We start from the raw sequence: 17,275 nt of genomic DNA on the forward strand, positions 1-17,275 counted from the left end.
ATGAGATGATGATTACAATAACAATGGAATACACCGGGTCGTCGCACCCTTTCCGTGCAACTTACAAGGAATATATATAACGGGAAATCAAGCAGTCCTAATAGGAAAAAAGGATTGCTCAATCTTATTAGGAAACTAATCCTACTCCTACTCCTTGTAGGAAAGGGCTAAAAGAAACCTAGTAGGAAAGTAGTAATATAATCCAAATACATTACAGATAATAATTCAGATCATATCTCTAACACCTAACACTCCCTAGCGATAGATAGCCGCCCAGAACATCCACATGAGAAAGAGGTCGATCAAGAAGGTAAAAGACAATCTCTTATTTTTTTTGTTCTACCTAATAAGACTTTCTAATATTAGTACCCTAGTGAATCTAGATATACATATACAGAATTGATATATATATCGATAGCTAGATAAATCAGGACAAATTGGAAAGTCCTATAATATAAAACGGATGGAATATATGTTAGACCTACTGGTATTATTATTTTATTGATGATAGGTCATATAAGATGTCACATTAGTTGCCACGTGGACGGAGTAATGTCACATCGGCATGTCACTTATGGCACACACGACAAAACAACCTAGTTAGTTGAGAGTGTGTTTTGTTTACTCATGGCAGAGTGGACAGAAAAGGTCTTGATGCCCTGGATTGGCCAAAGGCTCAAAACTTAGAAACTCTGGTCTAAACGTGGGTGTGCGCCACAGGCAGCTTACAACCGTGGATGCCTGGATGGGGGCGATGGACCGATGGTCAATGAAAAATTTACATAAAAAACAGTATTTGTTATATCCGGGGGAGGGTCTGCATTAAGTTCTCAATGATGCAACCTATTGATAAAAGAAGAATGGGACGTCTCATCTATAGTGACATCTATGCTTGCATATATATATATATATTGAGTTATATACCATTTTACATGATAACCACCTCCAAGTTTGTACTAATTGACAGTGGCTATGGCGTATTTTTCTTTTGATAGATCATGGTTCTGACCAAAGATAGTTTTTATAGCATATAATTTTTATGAGATGAAATTGATATGGTTAGATTCGTATTCAAAAATAATTTGGTGTCATAAGAATTATATTAAAATTGAGTAATCATTAGTCAAACACTTATCGTAACAAAAACAAATACCACCATCTTTTCTCCTATGCTTTTGCTTATAAGCCAAAATTTAATTTTTGAGTAGATTTTGAGATTTTTTTATTTGGTTTATTTTTCATCATTAAATTTTAGATTGCCAAGAGCATGTATGTAAAAATCTTTTTTAAAGTCAAACGATCACCCCTTATACACCCATAATATAAAATAGAGGGAGTAAGTAACAATCTTCATCTAAAATGTTGCGTTTGTTGACTTAAATTATTCTCATAGTCTTCCTCGGCTTTTCGTGTACACTTACTGAACTACTAAACGATATATTTTATAAAAAGTTTCAAGTTCATCATGTTACTTTTCTAAAAGAGATTTTTAGCTATGTAATAAACTAATTCCATCATTCACAACATTTCATAGCTATCAAAAGATCGGAAAATCTTTCATCCTTCGTCTACAGGTGTAAAAGAACATACAGATGAAGATGAAAGAAGAAAAAATATTTATTTCTTTGATAGTTATTTAATGATGTAAATCATGGATATAAATTCTGCAAATATTAAAAAATCTATTTCTACAATATATATATGAGATAATAATCTTTTATATGAAAACTTTTTGTAAACTACACACCTATTTAGTAGTTTAGAAATCGCAAGAAAAAGTTGTGCAAAAGAACGTAGCACATACGTATCAAATTGTCATCCAACATTATCTTCACCATATATTAACATAAATCCACATTTCTACTCTATTTACCATATACGTATATTTACATATAGCGTACGACAAAGTACGGGGCGTCATCTACTAACTAAAAGAGTTGTTAACAATTGATACTGGTACTTGTAGCTATAACGATACTTTTACACAAGAGCAATAGCAGACAATGGAAAATGACGCTGTCACATGGTGTAGGCATCACTATCATATACTGAGAGCTGGCAGCGTCCACTGTTTTCTTATCAAATTTTACGTAGAAAACTGTGGTACATTTTCAATAAAAATGGAAAAAATACTCGGTAATCACACCATTTAGGGCGAACTCATCTCGAATAATTGCTCCGTGCGTCGCATTGGCGATCTTGACGGCCTTGAAGAAACCTTGCTCCGGATCTTCTCCGACCACGGGGGTCAGTGCCAGCACACTTTGCAGGTTGACAGCACCGTCTCCGTCGCCGTACATCACCTCCGGGTCCTTGCTGAAGTCGCCGTCCCAGTACACCAGCTGCTCCGGCGTCGGCACGCCGGCGCCGTACACGGCAGTCACCGGCACACGCGGCGCTCGGAAGCCCAGCGTCACCGGCAGCGCCCTCGTCCGGTACAGGTGGATCTCCGAGCCGGAGAACCCGACCGCCGCAAGAAGCTCGGGCATGTCGCGGGCGGAGTAGTTCCCGCGCCGCGTCACCACCAGCGGCTGATCGTCGCCGAACACCTTCGGGGACGGCAGCGCCGCGAACGCGGACCCGTAGCTCCGCTCCGCTCCCGCGAGTGACGACGGCGGCGCGTGGGCGGAGGCGGCGAGGCTCCGGAGCGGCGCCACGATGCCGCCGGCGCCGGTGGAGACCATGACCAGGTGCTTGACGTACCTTTTGCGCCAGGGCACCGGGCTTCGCGTGAGGAACTCCACGGCCATCAAGCCACCCATGCTGTGCGTCACTAGGATGACCGCCCTGCCGCCATTCTTCCCACTCGCGTGCTCGGCGAGGCGCCTCAGGTCGGCCATGAACGAGGAGAACGCCATGGCGTGCATGCCAGGTGGTGCCGACACGTACCGAGAGTCGTACGGGGCGCCGAAGAGATTCTCCTCTTCGTTGTATCCGATTCCTTTCAGTGCCTCAGTCATCTTCTTCAAACAACTTCCCCTGGGACGATTACAATTGGATCGAAAATATTGCGGTTGAGGATTTTGTGAAATATGAAAACAAATGAACAAACACACATAAGCACTTAATGAGATATATGCCACCTCCATATTTAAAGCCATTATACATTTGGTAACATTTGATGTTTAGTGTGCAACTTTGACCTTTATTCTTAGAAATAGAATATAACAATAATATCTAAAAATAGAACAGTGTAAAAACATTTATAAAGAAAAAAATACAAATATATGGGATTTATTTCTAAAATTTTTATTATTATTCTGAAAGATATTAACTGTGAGACTTCCACTAGAATAACTAAATTCAGTACTTATCGGTATATCCGTTATGATCTAAAATCATTATGTTTTGTTCGATAAAGAAAATAACCAAAGTTCTGTTATCAATTGTGATAAAAAAAACCATTTTATTCGGTTCAATTGATAAAATTAGTGGACGTTCCATTTGTGATTAACGTAAGTTCTGCTAGTTCACTTGTAGAGTCAATTTGGTTCTATTGGAAAATTAATGGAAGTTCCATTATAATCTAATGAAAATTCCGTTATGGTGTGTGTTTTCTAGACTGGTGCTTGGAAACTGTGAAGAACGGAGATTCTGTTGGATATTAACAGAATATCTATTAAATGGAATCTTGATCTCCAACTGCTGCTTTTTGAGGGATGCCCCCACCTACCCCAAGACAAAGGTTGCCGCTTACATTGAATACCGTCAAGCCTAGCGTTTGAACTCACAATCTTCATGGTTGAGCCCTTGTTTCAAGAATGTCTTAATTATGTTTCAATCTTTTGAATCTTGTGTGAGTGTTGGTTCTTGCAGTGGTTGGTGCCTGTGAGTTCTTGGATTGTTTCTTGAGGATTAGACATTTCTCCTAAGGAATTTGTTGTGCGCCTTTTACTTTTGTAGTTTGAGGACTCCTAGATACCTAGGTGTCACTCTTGACAACCGATTTATTTGTGGTGTGCCATGAGAAATTTATAAAGGTCAAATCTAGTGTCCACAAAGAAAGAGATACCAGTAGTGAAAGGAGGAGGGCATTTAAGTAGCCTCTATAGGATAGGGTTAAAAGAGACCCGGCTCTTTGTGAGCTTCTCATGATGATATTTCTCCTCTTTCTTTTCTTGCTTAGCTTTTGTGACCTCTCAGTGACTAGTTTCTGAACGTTCATTTAAATTTGTTGTAGACCTATGCTAGTATTGTTCAACAGTTATCACTATACCTATTGAAGATTTCATTTGGAAACAACAACAATTTTATTTAGTGGAAGACCATTCCTAACTAATGGAATATCCGTTACTACTTGTTCGCTTATGCTCTAGGTTAAATTTTACTTTCGTCTACTAAACCCCCACTCTAGATCTCAAACGATCCTTTGAATTATGTTCTATGCCTAGGATTTTGTTGCTATTGTGAGTTTTGTTTCTTCTCTATTTAGTTGTTCGTGTTCAACAGCGTGCCACAGTTGTGCTATACATATGATCAATGAAGGCTTTAGAGCACTATTGTTGGACACCCAAATAGTCAAGTCACTCAAAATAATATTATAGATAAATCTCTGAGAATGAGTATATAGTGTGTTCTAGAGTTCCTTTTGTTAACACAATGCTTTTCCGTCAAATAAGTATATTTCTTCATCTATCAAATGATGCATCACTATATAATATTTTTTAAATCATTGTAATAACAAGCTGAAAACAAAACTAATGAAAAATATCATTAGTAATTCACTATGTTAAAATCTACATATACTTTTTTAACTATAAAGAATTTTTGCGATAAATATGTGCTTGGTATTATATGATCACTTAATGTTTGATTTAAACATCTTTTTATATAAAATGAAGAAGAAAGGATGAAATTTGTTTTCAAACTTATAATAATTTAGACTATGAAATACGTATTATTTGAGAATTATACAATTGTTTGTCCCTTTGATATATACAAACGTCAACAAAATTTCATTTATTATAAGAATATGATGAGTTTTATGTGATGCAACTCACGTTTGTATAAAGTGGTTTCGTTAAATTTTGCTTTACAAAGTTTAAATTTTACATTAAATTATTTAATTAAAATTACATTTACAATGTGTGAAATTTATATTGTAGTGATTCTGAATTAGTGTATGAACTTGTTGCAATATTTATGAAATTAGGATATAAACTTGGCCTTGCAAGTTGTGCGTTCGCAGTCTAAACTTGAAAACTTGTATATTTTACAATGTGGTCCAACCCAATTAATTATTTAAAGTTACAATAGTCATTATTAATGGGTGGTTTGTTGTTATTTTATCAAGGTTTGTTTAAATAATAAGATTAATAAATACTCGATAAACAAATAAATTCGAATGTTTGGTTCATATATGATTGCATTAAATTGATAATATCTTATATAGTTATTAAATTGGATTGTAGGGTTATCACGAGTATACTACTAGTACAGATTAAGAGACCATATCATATATTTTACCTTTGTACTTGCCCTTATAAGAGGAATTCTTGTTGTTAATGTGGATAAGTGAACTGTCGGGTCAAGGATGTAACATTGAACATGCCCTAACCCCCGAGTTAGCATGGCATGTCCCTCTTTCTATGTATATATGTCTTCTCATTCTTATGTGAAAAAACCAACAGCAAAGGATCTATTTATTGTTAAAAAAGACATTAAAAAACTTTCGGCCATTGAGAGTTACCTGAAGGTACCAAACCTTTTATCACGACAACCCCTTTTATTTTAGCAGGTAGAATTACAAAACAGATGCGTATGAAAATACCTCGAGGGTTTCTATTTATTCACTGCCCGTGAAAATTGACTTTAGAGTAAAATGGTTTTTGTATGTGGCTAGCAACCCTCCCTTTAAAAAATAAGCTCTTTTAGAGTGCTCAGGTAAGAGCTAAGAATTAATCTTGGGCTCTTGGCCATTGAATTATTAATTTGTTTTATATATTTTTCAGCTATAAATAAATAAAAGAGAGGATAAAAAGGAGCACCTAAATATCAAGCATGTGTTCAAGGGAAGTGCAAATAAATATTACAATGAAAAATAAATAAATAGTTTTATAATTACATATTTTGATGTATAATAAATAATATTAAAATATGTTTCAATTCCATAATATTTGAATTTGACATAATCAAATAAGTGAATATAGTATGAACATTGGTATTCTATGGTAAATTTAAATTATGTGCTTTGAACACATATTTTAAATTCTCATTTATGATTTATAGATACATATAATTTTTAGTATTTAATATGAAATAAAAAGCGAAGAAAGTTTTCCTGAACTATATATAATTCAAAATTTTTAAAGTAAACGTTGATTACAAACATAATAAGTTTAAATTATAGTCCAGATGTAAAAATTTTAAGTCAAAACGCAGCAGGCTTTTATTATATATGAGGTATTTTGAATTTATTACTCAAATAAAGAAACTATTGTTGTATTCCATATTGAAGTACGGTACTTTTCTTTGGTAGAATTTTAATAATCATACCACCAATGTGCTAACAGCAACATGGGCCATTGGAGCAAACAGACAACGGAAGGTGGACCATGACTTTTGGTGTACCACACAAATGTCTAAAAATATATCATTTTCATAGCCTTTCAGTCACACAGGGTTAGCAGCCGCATGTGAAAACTCGTTTTGACTGGCTGTAGTTTGTATTTTTGTACTCGTGTTTTTCGTACCTTGACACGGACGAAAAATATTAAGTACCTCTCAAAAATCTAGTAAAACCACTTTTTTTTTAATATTATATTTAAAATCAGTATGGTACTTACTCAAATTTTCTTCGAATCTACCCTTCAGCCCCGTTTGGCATACGTCATACATCAACTTTATCTAGCCAATTAAGATGGCCAGAATACATTACCAGTTTAAACACAAGCACTCCCATCTTTTGGTTTTAATTAGGTTAGGTTTATAACAAAAATTTAAATTTTTAATCTTAAATTGAAGTTGATTTTGAATTTTTTTCACCAAAATTTATTTTCCAGCTTTATCTTTTACATCATTATGAACACCCTCAAGTATTATAAAAAAATATTATAAAAATAGTAAAGAGGGTGATGGTTTGTTATTGTTTTATATTAATCTTTATAATCTAACAAATTATATATGATGCAGCATGAGTATATAAATTTCAAATATAATAGTTGCTAATGGGTCGATATGTCATGTTTATATGTTGAGTTTATGTTGGATGTCTGTATGAGTTTTAAATATAATGGTTATTAATTAGTAGGTGCGTGTCAAGCTTTATAGGCACGGACGTGGCATGACGCCTCACCATACCTTTCCGGGTCCGAAGGATCGCCGTCGCCGTCGTTGCCATAGGGGCCGAAGCCGCGGGTGGTCCCGAACGAGACGACGCGCGTCCGGACGCCGGCGACGTTGCCGTAGTCGCCGCGGCGGCGGTCGTACACCACGCGGAGCTGGTCAGCGTAGCACGGCGCCTCGTCGGGGTCGCCCAGCGTGGTGCCATTCTCCCACAGACGGAACCATCCCTTCCCCTTCCGCGCGCCGCATCTCGCCGGCGACGACGGCTCGTCGTACTCATCGCTGAGCTCCGCGTCGAGCTGGCTACAGCCGTTGCCCGGCAGCAGAACGATGGGGTGGAGATCGAGATCGATGCCGTTGGGGCCGGCGTGGTGGAGCGGCGGCAGTGCGCTGCCGTGTCACGCCCCGAGTTTTATCTAAACCTAAATTTGTAAAAAAATCCGTAAATAATAATTGGTTTAATTAACTCAGGAAGATCTCTCTAAAGGAATTAATTTAATTAAATCGAGGTTCGCAAATCGATTAACTAGATTTAAACTCAAATTGCAGAAGTATAAACTTTGGCCAAACAAATTAATTTAAAATTCGGTAAAAGTGGGGCTTTTCTTTTTTCCTATCATTTTTCTTACTTTTTCCCTTCCTTCTCAAATTGGGCCGAAGTCCAATTTTCCTCCTCTCTCTTTTTCTTTTTCCTTTTTTCTTTTTCCCCTCTTCCTTCCCTGGCTGGCCCAGTCGAGCCAGCCCACCTCTCCCTCCAGGCCGGCCTAGCCGACCGGCCACCTCCTCTCCCGCGCACGCGCTTCCTCCCCCCTCGCCTGGGCCGCCAGCCGCCTCGGCCCATCTCGCCTGCGCGCCCGCGCCGCGCGAAGTCCGCGCCGCCTCCCCGCGCTGGCCGAGTCCGCGCCGCCGCCGCAACCGCCGCGCCCGCAACGGCCTCGCCGCCACGCCCGCGTGTGCGACTCGGTCTCCACCGGCCGTCCCGCCCTTGTCGGCGCCTCTCCCCCTTTTAAAACCCCCTCGCACAAGCGCCGCCGCCGCCTTTTCCCCTCTTCGCCCGAGCCGCCGCCGTGCCTAGCCACCTCGCTGTCGCGTCCAATCTCGCGCCTCGCCACCAGTCGCCACCGCGGAGCGCCGTCACCACCTCCGCCTCGCCGTCGCCAACTTGCTGCCGCCCCTGTCGTCGCCGGCGGGCATCCCCAACGCCCTCGCTTCCTCTCGCCACATGTTCGTCGCCGCACCCGGTCTCACCACCGCCACCCCCGATCCCATCGCCCGGTCGTCGCCGTCCGCGCCGTCGGACGTCGCCACCTGTCCCGCCACCTCGCCAACACGTCGCCGTCGTTCCCATCGCCGGTGAGCCTCTCCGCTCCCCTCCTCCCCTCTTTTCCTCTCCGCGGGATGCCACCGAGGCCGCCGCTGCTGCCGTGCGCGTGCGCGCCTTGGACGTTGCCGTCGCCCCTCCGCTTGCCGTCACGCCGCCGACATCGCCCTTCCCGAGCCGCCCTCCTCTCGGTGCGGTCGGCGTCTCCGTCGCCGGCTGTCGCGCCGCCGCTCGTCGGGTCGTCGCCGTCGCCGCTCTTCGCCGGCGCCGCTCATTCCCACCGTCGCCACGAACCGCCGCCCACTCGGCCGGCCGCTGCTTCCCTCCTCTCCCGGCCGAACTCCGCTCCCCCTCCTCTCTGTTCCAAGGCCACCGACAGGCGGGTCCCAGACGTCAGCCCGGTCTCCCCCCTCTCCTCTCTCTCCCCTCGGGCCCAGCTGTCAGTCCCCTTCTCCTCTCTCACCCGCCAACAGGTGGACCCCACCTGCTAGCTGTCAGCCCCTCTCTCCTCCACTGACGTCAGCAGCCCCATTAATTGCGCAATAATTGATTTATAACTTTTCTGTTTAGTTAAAAACACAGTTAATCTTCTAAAATTCATAAGTAATTCATCTAGTCTCCGTTTAGGTCCATTCAAGTTTCATTAAATCCTGAAAAATACTAAGAATCCATTAAAAATAGTTTCTTTCTCTGTTTCAGTAGTTTTATAGCTTGTTTTTCTTGTTTTGCCTTGTTTGTTGTAGGTTTTGACCCCGTCGCAGCGCCGTTCGTTCCCGAAGTCGTCGCCGAAGTTCCTCGTGGGTCTAAGTAAGGCAAGTGACACCCTTCTTTAATCATATTGAACCTATGTTTATAAAATTTTTCGCTTTACATTCAGACATCCATTGTTTTATGCAAATCTATTTATTTTATTTATCTATTGGGCATTTACCTTTATATACCCGTTGATCCCCATTTATTATTATTATCATCCCAGGGTTAATTTGACTAGACTTAGGGTTAGGCAATGCTTAGCCATGCTTAGTTCAACTAGCTCACCAATTATCATTTAATTACTGTTACACTTTGATAGATCTTTAATGGTTGTAATAATTATTAATCTCCCGATGTGGATTAATATAACTAAAATATTGCTTATGGTGTGCTGTGGGTACATGGTTTTGAGAGTCGCACCATGGCAATTAAGGACTGGTTCTCAGGAAACCCTAAAAGTCTTACATGTACTAACCACAGGCCAGAATGGGCAACGGTGAGACTCGTAATCTAGCTTGTCCCTATTCGACGTACCAAGGCAAGGGTGAGCGTGATGGAGTATGAACGGGCCATCGTGGTGTAACGAAAGCCTCTGCTACTTCCGGATTCACCAAGGCACAAGAGGGGACTGCCCGACTTGGTGTAAAGGAGGGGGTGAAACCTGAAGTGCGGTGCGATTGTCTAGGGAGGGTTAGGTGAAAGGTCTTATCATGGTTTCCGTACTGAGGTATCGTGGTGATACGTTGGGGCATGGTAACATGCTTCGGAGCCATGTCTTGTGGGTAAAGTTGTACACCTCTGCAGAGTAAAACTATTCGAATAGTCGTGCCCATGGTTAATGGGCGAACTGACAGATTCACTGGGATTAGTTGAACCATTAATAACTTGATCAATCTTGGAACTGGTTTGACCCTGCACAACGTGGTGTAACATTGGCAGTGGTTTGGGTCTGTCGCAACGTGGTTTAACATTGGACAGAGGGTTGACCCTGTTGCAGTGTGGTGTAACGCTGGATAGTGGTTTGAGCCTGTTGCAACGTGTTGTAACGTTGGACAGTGGATTATCATTTTAAATGTTACTTTACTTTTATTTCTATTTTATTTACTGTTTTCCTAAATTACTGCAGCTTTGTGCAATTTAACCTTAGCCTATCTTTGATACCCTATTGCATTCATTATTCTCCCTCTCTTGGGTGTTACTTGTTGAGTACGGTGGTTTGTACTCAGCCTTGCTTAATTTTCTCTCCACCAGAGCAAGTGCCAGAGCTTGAGTCAGAAGTCGGAAGAAGGTTGTTCCTAAGGTTGAAGTGAGGTTCAGTCCGCCGTCGAGAATGTCTGTGGTGTGGAGCCGTCTTCGCCAACTGAAGCTGAAGATCAGATGGTCTAGTCTTGTTTTTTTTTCCGCTGCATTTCGATAGATAATTGTTTTTGTTTGTTTTTAAGTCGTGGAACTGTGTATTGATTTATTATAGTATGTACTCGGGCTGATGCCTGGACCAAGATTTAATACATGCTATTGTTTAGAAATTTAGTGTAAATTTCTGGGCGTGACATGTCGTCGCTGAGGGAGAATAGCCACGAGGAAGCGAGGACGAGAAGGAAGAGCTGTAGAAGCAGTTGTGCCATAGTGTCCATGGTTAGGAGTTAGCTAGCTTCGTTGATCGATCGACCGCGCGGGATGCTATATGAATAAAGAGACTAACGAGTTGTTTAGATGGGGCTAAATCATGTCATATTGGATGTTTGGATATTAATTTAAAGTATTAAACATAGACTAGTAAAAAACTAATTTTATAAATGGGTGGTAATCCGATGAATTTTTTAAGCCTAATTAATCCATAATTAGAGCATGTTTACTGTAGCATCACAGAGACTAATCATGGATTAATTAGGCTCAATAGATTCATCTCGCAAATTAGTCCAAAATTATGGATGGGTTTTATTAATAGACTAAAAATAAGTCCCTTGTCCCTAACACCACCTAAGAGAGGCAACTAGTTTCTATATACCCATAGTAATAAAGGTAATATATATATATATATATATATTAGATCCTACTATTAGATGTAGCTACTCCCTACACGTCCATGATGAAAAATATTTTTATAACTGTTTCTGCTCATGTGAATGATACAGTTACATGTATAGAGTTTGTACTTTCTGCTGAAAGAGAGAAAAAAATATGTATAGAGGTGTTTCTGCACTTTAGACATGAAGGCAGTAGCTACACCTGGTAGTAGGATAGAGGCTTCCTATATGTATATATAGGAAAATTAGATCATGTTATTAGGTGTAGCTACCTCCTTCACGTCTATGATGCAAAAACAACTCCATGCCTACTTCTGCTCTCACCCAATAGAAAGATAGACACTATTAAATCTCATATGAATGATACAACTATATATATGGAGTTTGTATTTTGTACTAGTTGAGAGCAAAAACATGTATAAAGGTGTTTCTGTACCTTAGACGTGAAGGGAGTAGCTACACCTGGTAGTAGGATATATATACACACACATAATAGATTAGTTATAAAGTTGGTTTTAGTTTTTTTTTCATATTTTTCTATCAAGAATATATTTATTGTATGTACCTTGAAATATTTTTTCATATTGTGTGCTAGAGCGCGTCCATGGTTGGTAGCTAATTCTTTATCATTATATCTCTCATCGTAGTTGGCTTGTACCATTTTTTGATAAATTGGTTCTTTTCGTAAACTTATTACGAAACTAGACCCTGCAATGAACTTCAACCAAAACTAGGCTATTTGGCTAGCGCCAAACAACTTGGCGCTAATATTGTGCTTACCAGTGCCAGAATCCCTGGCGCTGAGACCCCGCCAGCGTGGAGGCCGACTTGGGAGACTGGCCAACGTGGCAGGGACCTCAGCACCAGAGTCATTGGCGTTGTGTTTGAGAGCTCAACTCTAGGCTCGTTGCCGCTAAGGTCCAATGTGTACTTCCTGCCCGAGGCCGCCCTAGTCTCTCCTCTTTTTCTTCCTTTCTTTTCGAACTTTTTCTAGGGTTTATCTCTCTTCTCCATTGATCGATCTCCTCAAATCCGCAGCAAACCGAAGGGATGTCGTCGGGGTTGAGCTAGGGATCGTTTGTGAAGGTAAACTTCCTCAAAACCCCTAACTCCCCCCCCCCCTTTATTGTTAATTTTGAATTGTTTTGGTTGTAACCGTGATTAGTAATAAATTGGTCAGGATGCATTATTAATTGGATAATGTGGGTTGGGGGATATGGTGTGTTAGGGCCATATACATCTTGCTCCTATTATTAATTTTGATTTGGTTCAATTTTGATCCTAATTTTGGATGTGTGGTGATGGCTAGGGTTTGTTATTTGGTTTCATCCCAATTGAGAGAATAAAAATTGGACTGTGAAACAAATGAGAAATTTAAGATGACAAAAAAAATGGAAAGATATTTTTTCCTTTTGAAAATGTAATATTGAGTGCCTTAAAATTATTTTTTTAGTGTCTATAGCATGATTATTTAAGGTTCTATTGCAATTTAGCACCATTCAAATTGAAGTTGATCACAAATTTTGTAATTGACCACAAATTTGGTCAAGAACCCCCTAAAAATAGTATGCTTGCATGTTTTCTTAGCCTTTGTACCGTTTTGAGTGTTTTTAATTGATTGCTTTAGATTTCCACGAAAGCAGAGGTCCTGTCTTTTACGAAGTATTAGCCCAAGCCATTCCAGAGTCAAAGACAAGTCACATTGCAAATCCTTGAGCATATTGATCCCAAATTTTAAATCATTTTGCATTTACAATTTATAAACATGCATGTTTTCATAATTAAATGCTTTAATTAAGGAGATTACCTATGCTTCGCTATTAAGCCTTGTGTTGTATTTACACCTTTTACCTTGTAACCTAGCTTTATTTATTTGGATATGCTTAGCCATTCTTAATTCCATACGTACCTCACATGATTTTGTTTGGGGCATAATATTCATTCTCATTATTAAGTCGAGATTATGTCTCGTAACGAAAGTAGTTGATGTTATAAGTTTTTTTTATAAACAAACAAAGAGTGACTAATGGTGCGCTACGAGTGTATGATTTTATAGGAAGTGCTCATCATGGCAGGATCGGTTCATCAAAAACCTTTGGGAAACTTATCCATACTTACCGCAAACCAACGTGGGAAACGACTGAGCTTGACATATAGCTTTCACCTTTCGTAGGCACCCAGGCAACGCTAGGCGTTAAGGAGGTTGACTGGTCCAGGTATTGATTGATCGACTGATAGATCTATGGTGGCACAAGGGGGTAGCGTGCCTAACCTGGGTGAGGGAATGGTACTCGTGTAGCCTCTTCATAGGATGGTGTGGCCCTATACCAGCGTACGGGTACATACTTAGGCAGTGTCTTTTAGGTAAAGTTATACACCTCTAATTAAAGTAAAAGCTGCTTAAAACGCTATGCTCACGGTTATGGGCAATCGAATGAGAGTCGCTATGATTAGTTCCACTATTTTTGTAATTAATTGAACATGGTCAAAATTTGTTAAGATCGATGAGTGACACTTGTTTTGAGTTGTTTAGCACAATATTAGTGTTGTTTTCCTAGTTTGGTGTTGTTTAGCATTGACGAGTGTTCGGTTTAATTTTTTTATTTAATTATCAATATTTCACCTTTGATAAATTAATTGCTTTATAAATGTTGTTTTACGTAAAAGTAACCATGAGCCTTTTATTCCTTTGTACACTGTGACGCATCTTTTTATTCCATTTGTTCGTTGTAGCCTGTAGAGTATGATGGTTGTATTCAATCTTGCTTTTTTCCCTTTTCCTAAGAAGTCGAAGCTGGTCCGATGAGGAGTTATTTGAAGATTAGACGAGTTGGAATGCTCGAGTACTGCATATTGGTTGTACCCCCACTACTGATGCTTCTCTATAGCTACATTAGATTTTCCTTGTTCCGTTGTATTGTTTAAGACAGTTATTTTATTTGTTTAATTAAGACGATGGGAACATACATATTAATTTGACATAATGTGTATTTAAACTGGTCCTAGACCTAGATTTAAAATAGAAATTGGTGCAATTTCTAGACGTGACAGTTAACATAACTAGATGCACCAAAATTTTATAGGACAAAATATGCTACACAAAGGTACTATGATAAAACAAGATTTTTTTTCTTTTTCTCTAGTTAATGTGGCAGTTTTTAGTACATGATTAGAAATACGCTACATGAAGGTACTATGATAATGTTTTTCTTTTTCATTAATTAATATGGCGATTTTTTGTTTTTAGAGTGGACGTGATAGACCTTTTCCAAAGCTATCTAGTGCATACTAGCTAGATGGATGGCATTTTTATTTTGATCATTTTTGTTTGTCTATTTTGGCTTTTGAGCCGCTAGAGATAAAGTATGCAAATATCGCGAGGGGATTATTTTCCGTTGCAACGATCACATGCATTAGGCTGCTGAAATCGCACCATATATAAAATAACTTAAAAACTGGCCCTGTTGATTCTGAAAAGAATGAAACATGAAATGTGATTAGTAATGTAGATGATTATTCCTGAAACTATAGCCCTGTTTATAAAATATTCTAAACAGAACTTTTTGTTGATACAATCGTGGAGATTTACTGTTTGTTGATTATTCCTGAAACTATGGCCCTGTTTATAAAATATTCTAAACTATGGCCCTGTTTATTCCGCGCCATCAACTCGATCGCCATGCAGACATATGTGATATGTACAGTACCGTACCGGACGCAGCGACTAATATAGGATTTAGCGTATGGGCGGTCCGACCGAAATATTTTTTGAACACGGTAAATATAACAATTCTAATATGTATATACGTAATGGCAGCATAGATAATAGAATGAATTAAAAGTTTACCGGAATATATGAATAAAACATATAAAATTAGTAGTTAAATAAAATTTTGATTCAAATAAGTTTATATGACTAGAAAAAATTTAAAGAATTAATATTACCATAACACCTTTCTTCTTATCAGGTGTAACCCTTCTAATGGTTATAAAAGTGTTTATTATATCTTCTTCATACACTTTAAAGAAAACACTCCGCTCAATAATGATGATCATGTTGCATTATTTGTGTGAATATCAATAGACAAAATTGACATTTTTTTGGGGTAATTCCAGGCCATCGGCATTTTAGTTTAATAAACATCCCGCCTCTTCGCTCAATGCTAGTTACATAACCGTCTTCGTAACATAACTATATTTAATAAGAAAATAGCTAGCTTGAAGTATAAGGTTTGTTTGGACAGTGAGCCTGAGACATCCGAGGTCTTTGGAAGATGTTGGAGTTTTGAGTCCCGTGCGATCGCCTTTGCCTCCGCCGGGTGAAGAAATAATTCACCTTTTAAGAAGAGCTCAAGGTTACTTTTAAACCGAGAAACCCCTTACTTTCCCTATAACTTTACATGGCCGAATCCAAACGGATAATTGTTGTTTGAGGTATGACCCGAAATATAATCTATAATGTATTTCGATTATGTTCTTAATATCCCATCAGGACTTTGAATCTTTTTCATTTAGGATACGTTGAGTTTTCTAATAAAATTTATAGTATTTTTCTATTAGTACTCTTTGATTTTCTCTGGTCCAATGTATTCTCGTATGTTATAATCATCTACATATAGTTTTTATGTCAGTTGCCACCCTGGTTTTGTTTTTATGCCAGTTGCCACGCGTGGTTTTGATGGAAATAATGCGCTGTTAAAGGTTAATTATTTCATCAATTTCAAATCCTAATGCTAGACACATAGTACGTGTGTGCTGGATGGTTGTATATACATGAATATGCAACAGGCTGCTTGGATACATGCAGAAACAACGGCTTGTGCTGATTTCTTGGCGAGTCAGGCTCGGTTTTCTTGTTGATGCGAGAACGTGCGCTTGCGGCTGTTGCGGCAGCAGCGTATCTCGTGCAATCGATCCGGCCTAGACGCAACGGAATGACAGATGAATAATACCGTTTGTGATAAGCTCTATATATATGAGTCAAGGAGACGTACTTGTATATACACAGAACAATAGTCTCTGCTTCTCATTGCTTTCTCCATTGTCATCGTGCTGCGTCGTTGTACGATCTGAACCGGCCGTGGTGCTCGTCGTGCAGCGAGCATCCCGGCGAGCGGTGTCTCCGAGCCTTCGCCGCGTACGCACCTGCACGGGGGCGGTGTAAAGGTTTCTGGGCAACGTAAATATACGCAGCCGCTCAACGTCGTCAACAATTCGATCGATCTTCTTCTTAGTTTTGCAGCACCTGCACGTCAGGCGAAGGTTCGTCTTCGTCTTCGTCAAATCACTCTAGTGACTGCACTGCATCGAGAGGTTGATCTACATCGATCTGTGCAGTGAGTATATATGTGCTGAATCCATCCATCTCACTGAATTCAGTTGTTGTCTAGTTCAGAATTGTTACGTACCTTTGTGTATGGTACTGTTCCTTTTAGATTAAAATATTGCGGCTAGATTACCAACTGAATAGCCTAATGACATGCATGCTGGTTTGCTTAATTATGTTTCGTTCACTAGCTAGCCTGATAGGCGGTATGAATATATACTGCAATGATTTATGCAGTTTGGATTTGTTAAGTCTATTAGCTAATCTTGCAGTAGAATTAATTATTGTTAATTCTGTTATGCAAATGATTATGTTTGGAATTAAATTAGTGGCTAAGTATGTCTTAATTCCAACAGGTTTTTCGTATAAAGTTTTCCACGTTAAATCCATATATCAACTATGCATGTCTATTTTCCTACCAAACGGTATCATACCAATCTGAACTATACGGCCACGGCCACCGGAGTTCTTGGCAGAGATGATCCATCTCTTCGCATCTTTGCCGTCACGTGGCTCTCATCCGGACTCGCGCCGGCTTGTCCTCGCAGGGCTGCCAGGCCGCTG

General features: G+C 39.7%; 1 protein-coding gene across 1 annotated transcript; it reads right to left on the reverse strand.

Moving 5' to 3' along the window:
• Positions 1 to 1,917: 1,917 nt before the first annotated feature.
• Positions 1,918 to 13,729, reverse strand: LOC102716162 (lecithin-cholesterol acyltransferase-like 1). Its single transcript, XM_040528231.1, has 5 exons — positions 13,658 to 13,729; positions 12,166 to 12,221; positions 7,300 to 7,587; positions 2,688 to 2,979; positions 1,918 to 2,531 (listed from the first exon to the last, which is right to left on the reverse strand). Exons 1-5 carry the CDS (start codon positions 13,727 to 13,729, stop codon positions 2,112 to 2,114), a joined length of 1,128 nt encoding a protein of 375 aa, XP_040384165.1. The 3' UTR covers positions 1,918 to 2,111.
• Between the last annotated feature and the right edge of the window lie 3,546 nt (positions 13,730 to 17,275).

Source organism: Oryza brachyantha, chromosome 10, assembly GCF_000231095.2.
Source record: "Oryza brachyantha chromosome 10, ObraRS2, whole genome shotgun sequence".
NCBI classification, from domain to species: Eukaryota; Viridiplantae; Streptophyta; class Magnoliopsida; order Poales; family Poaceae; genus Oryza; species Oryza brachyantha.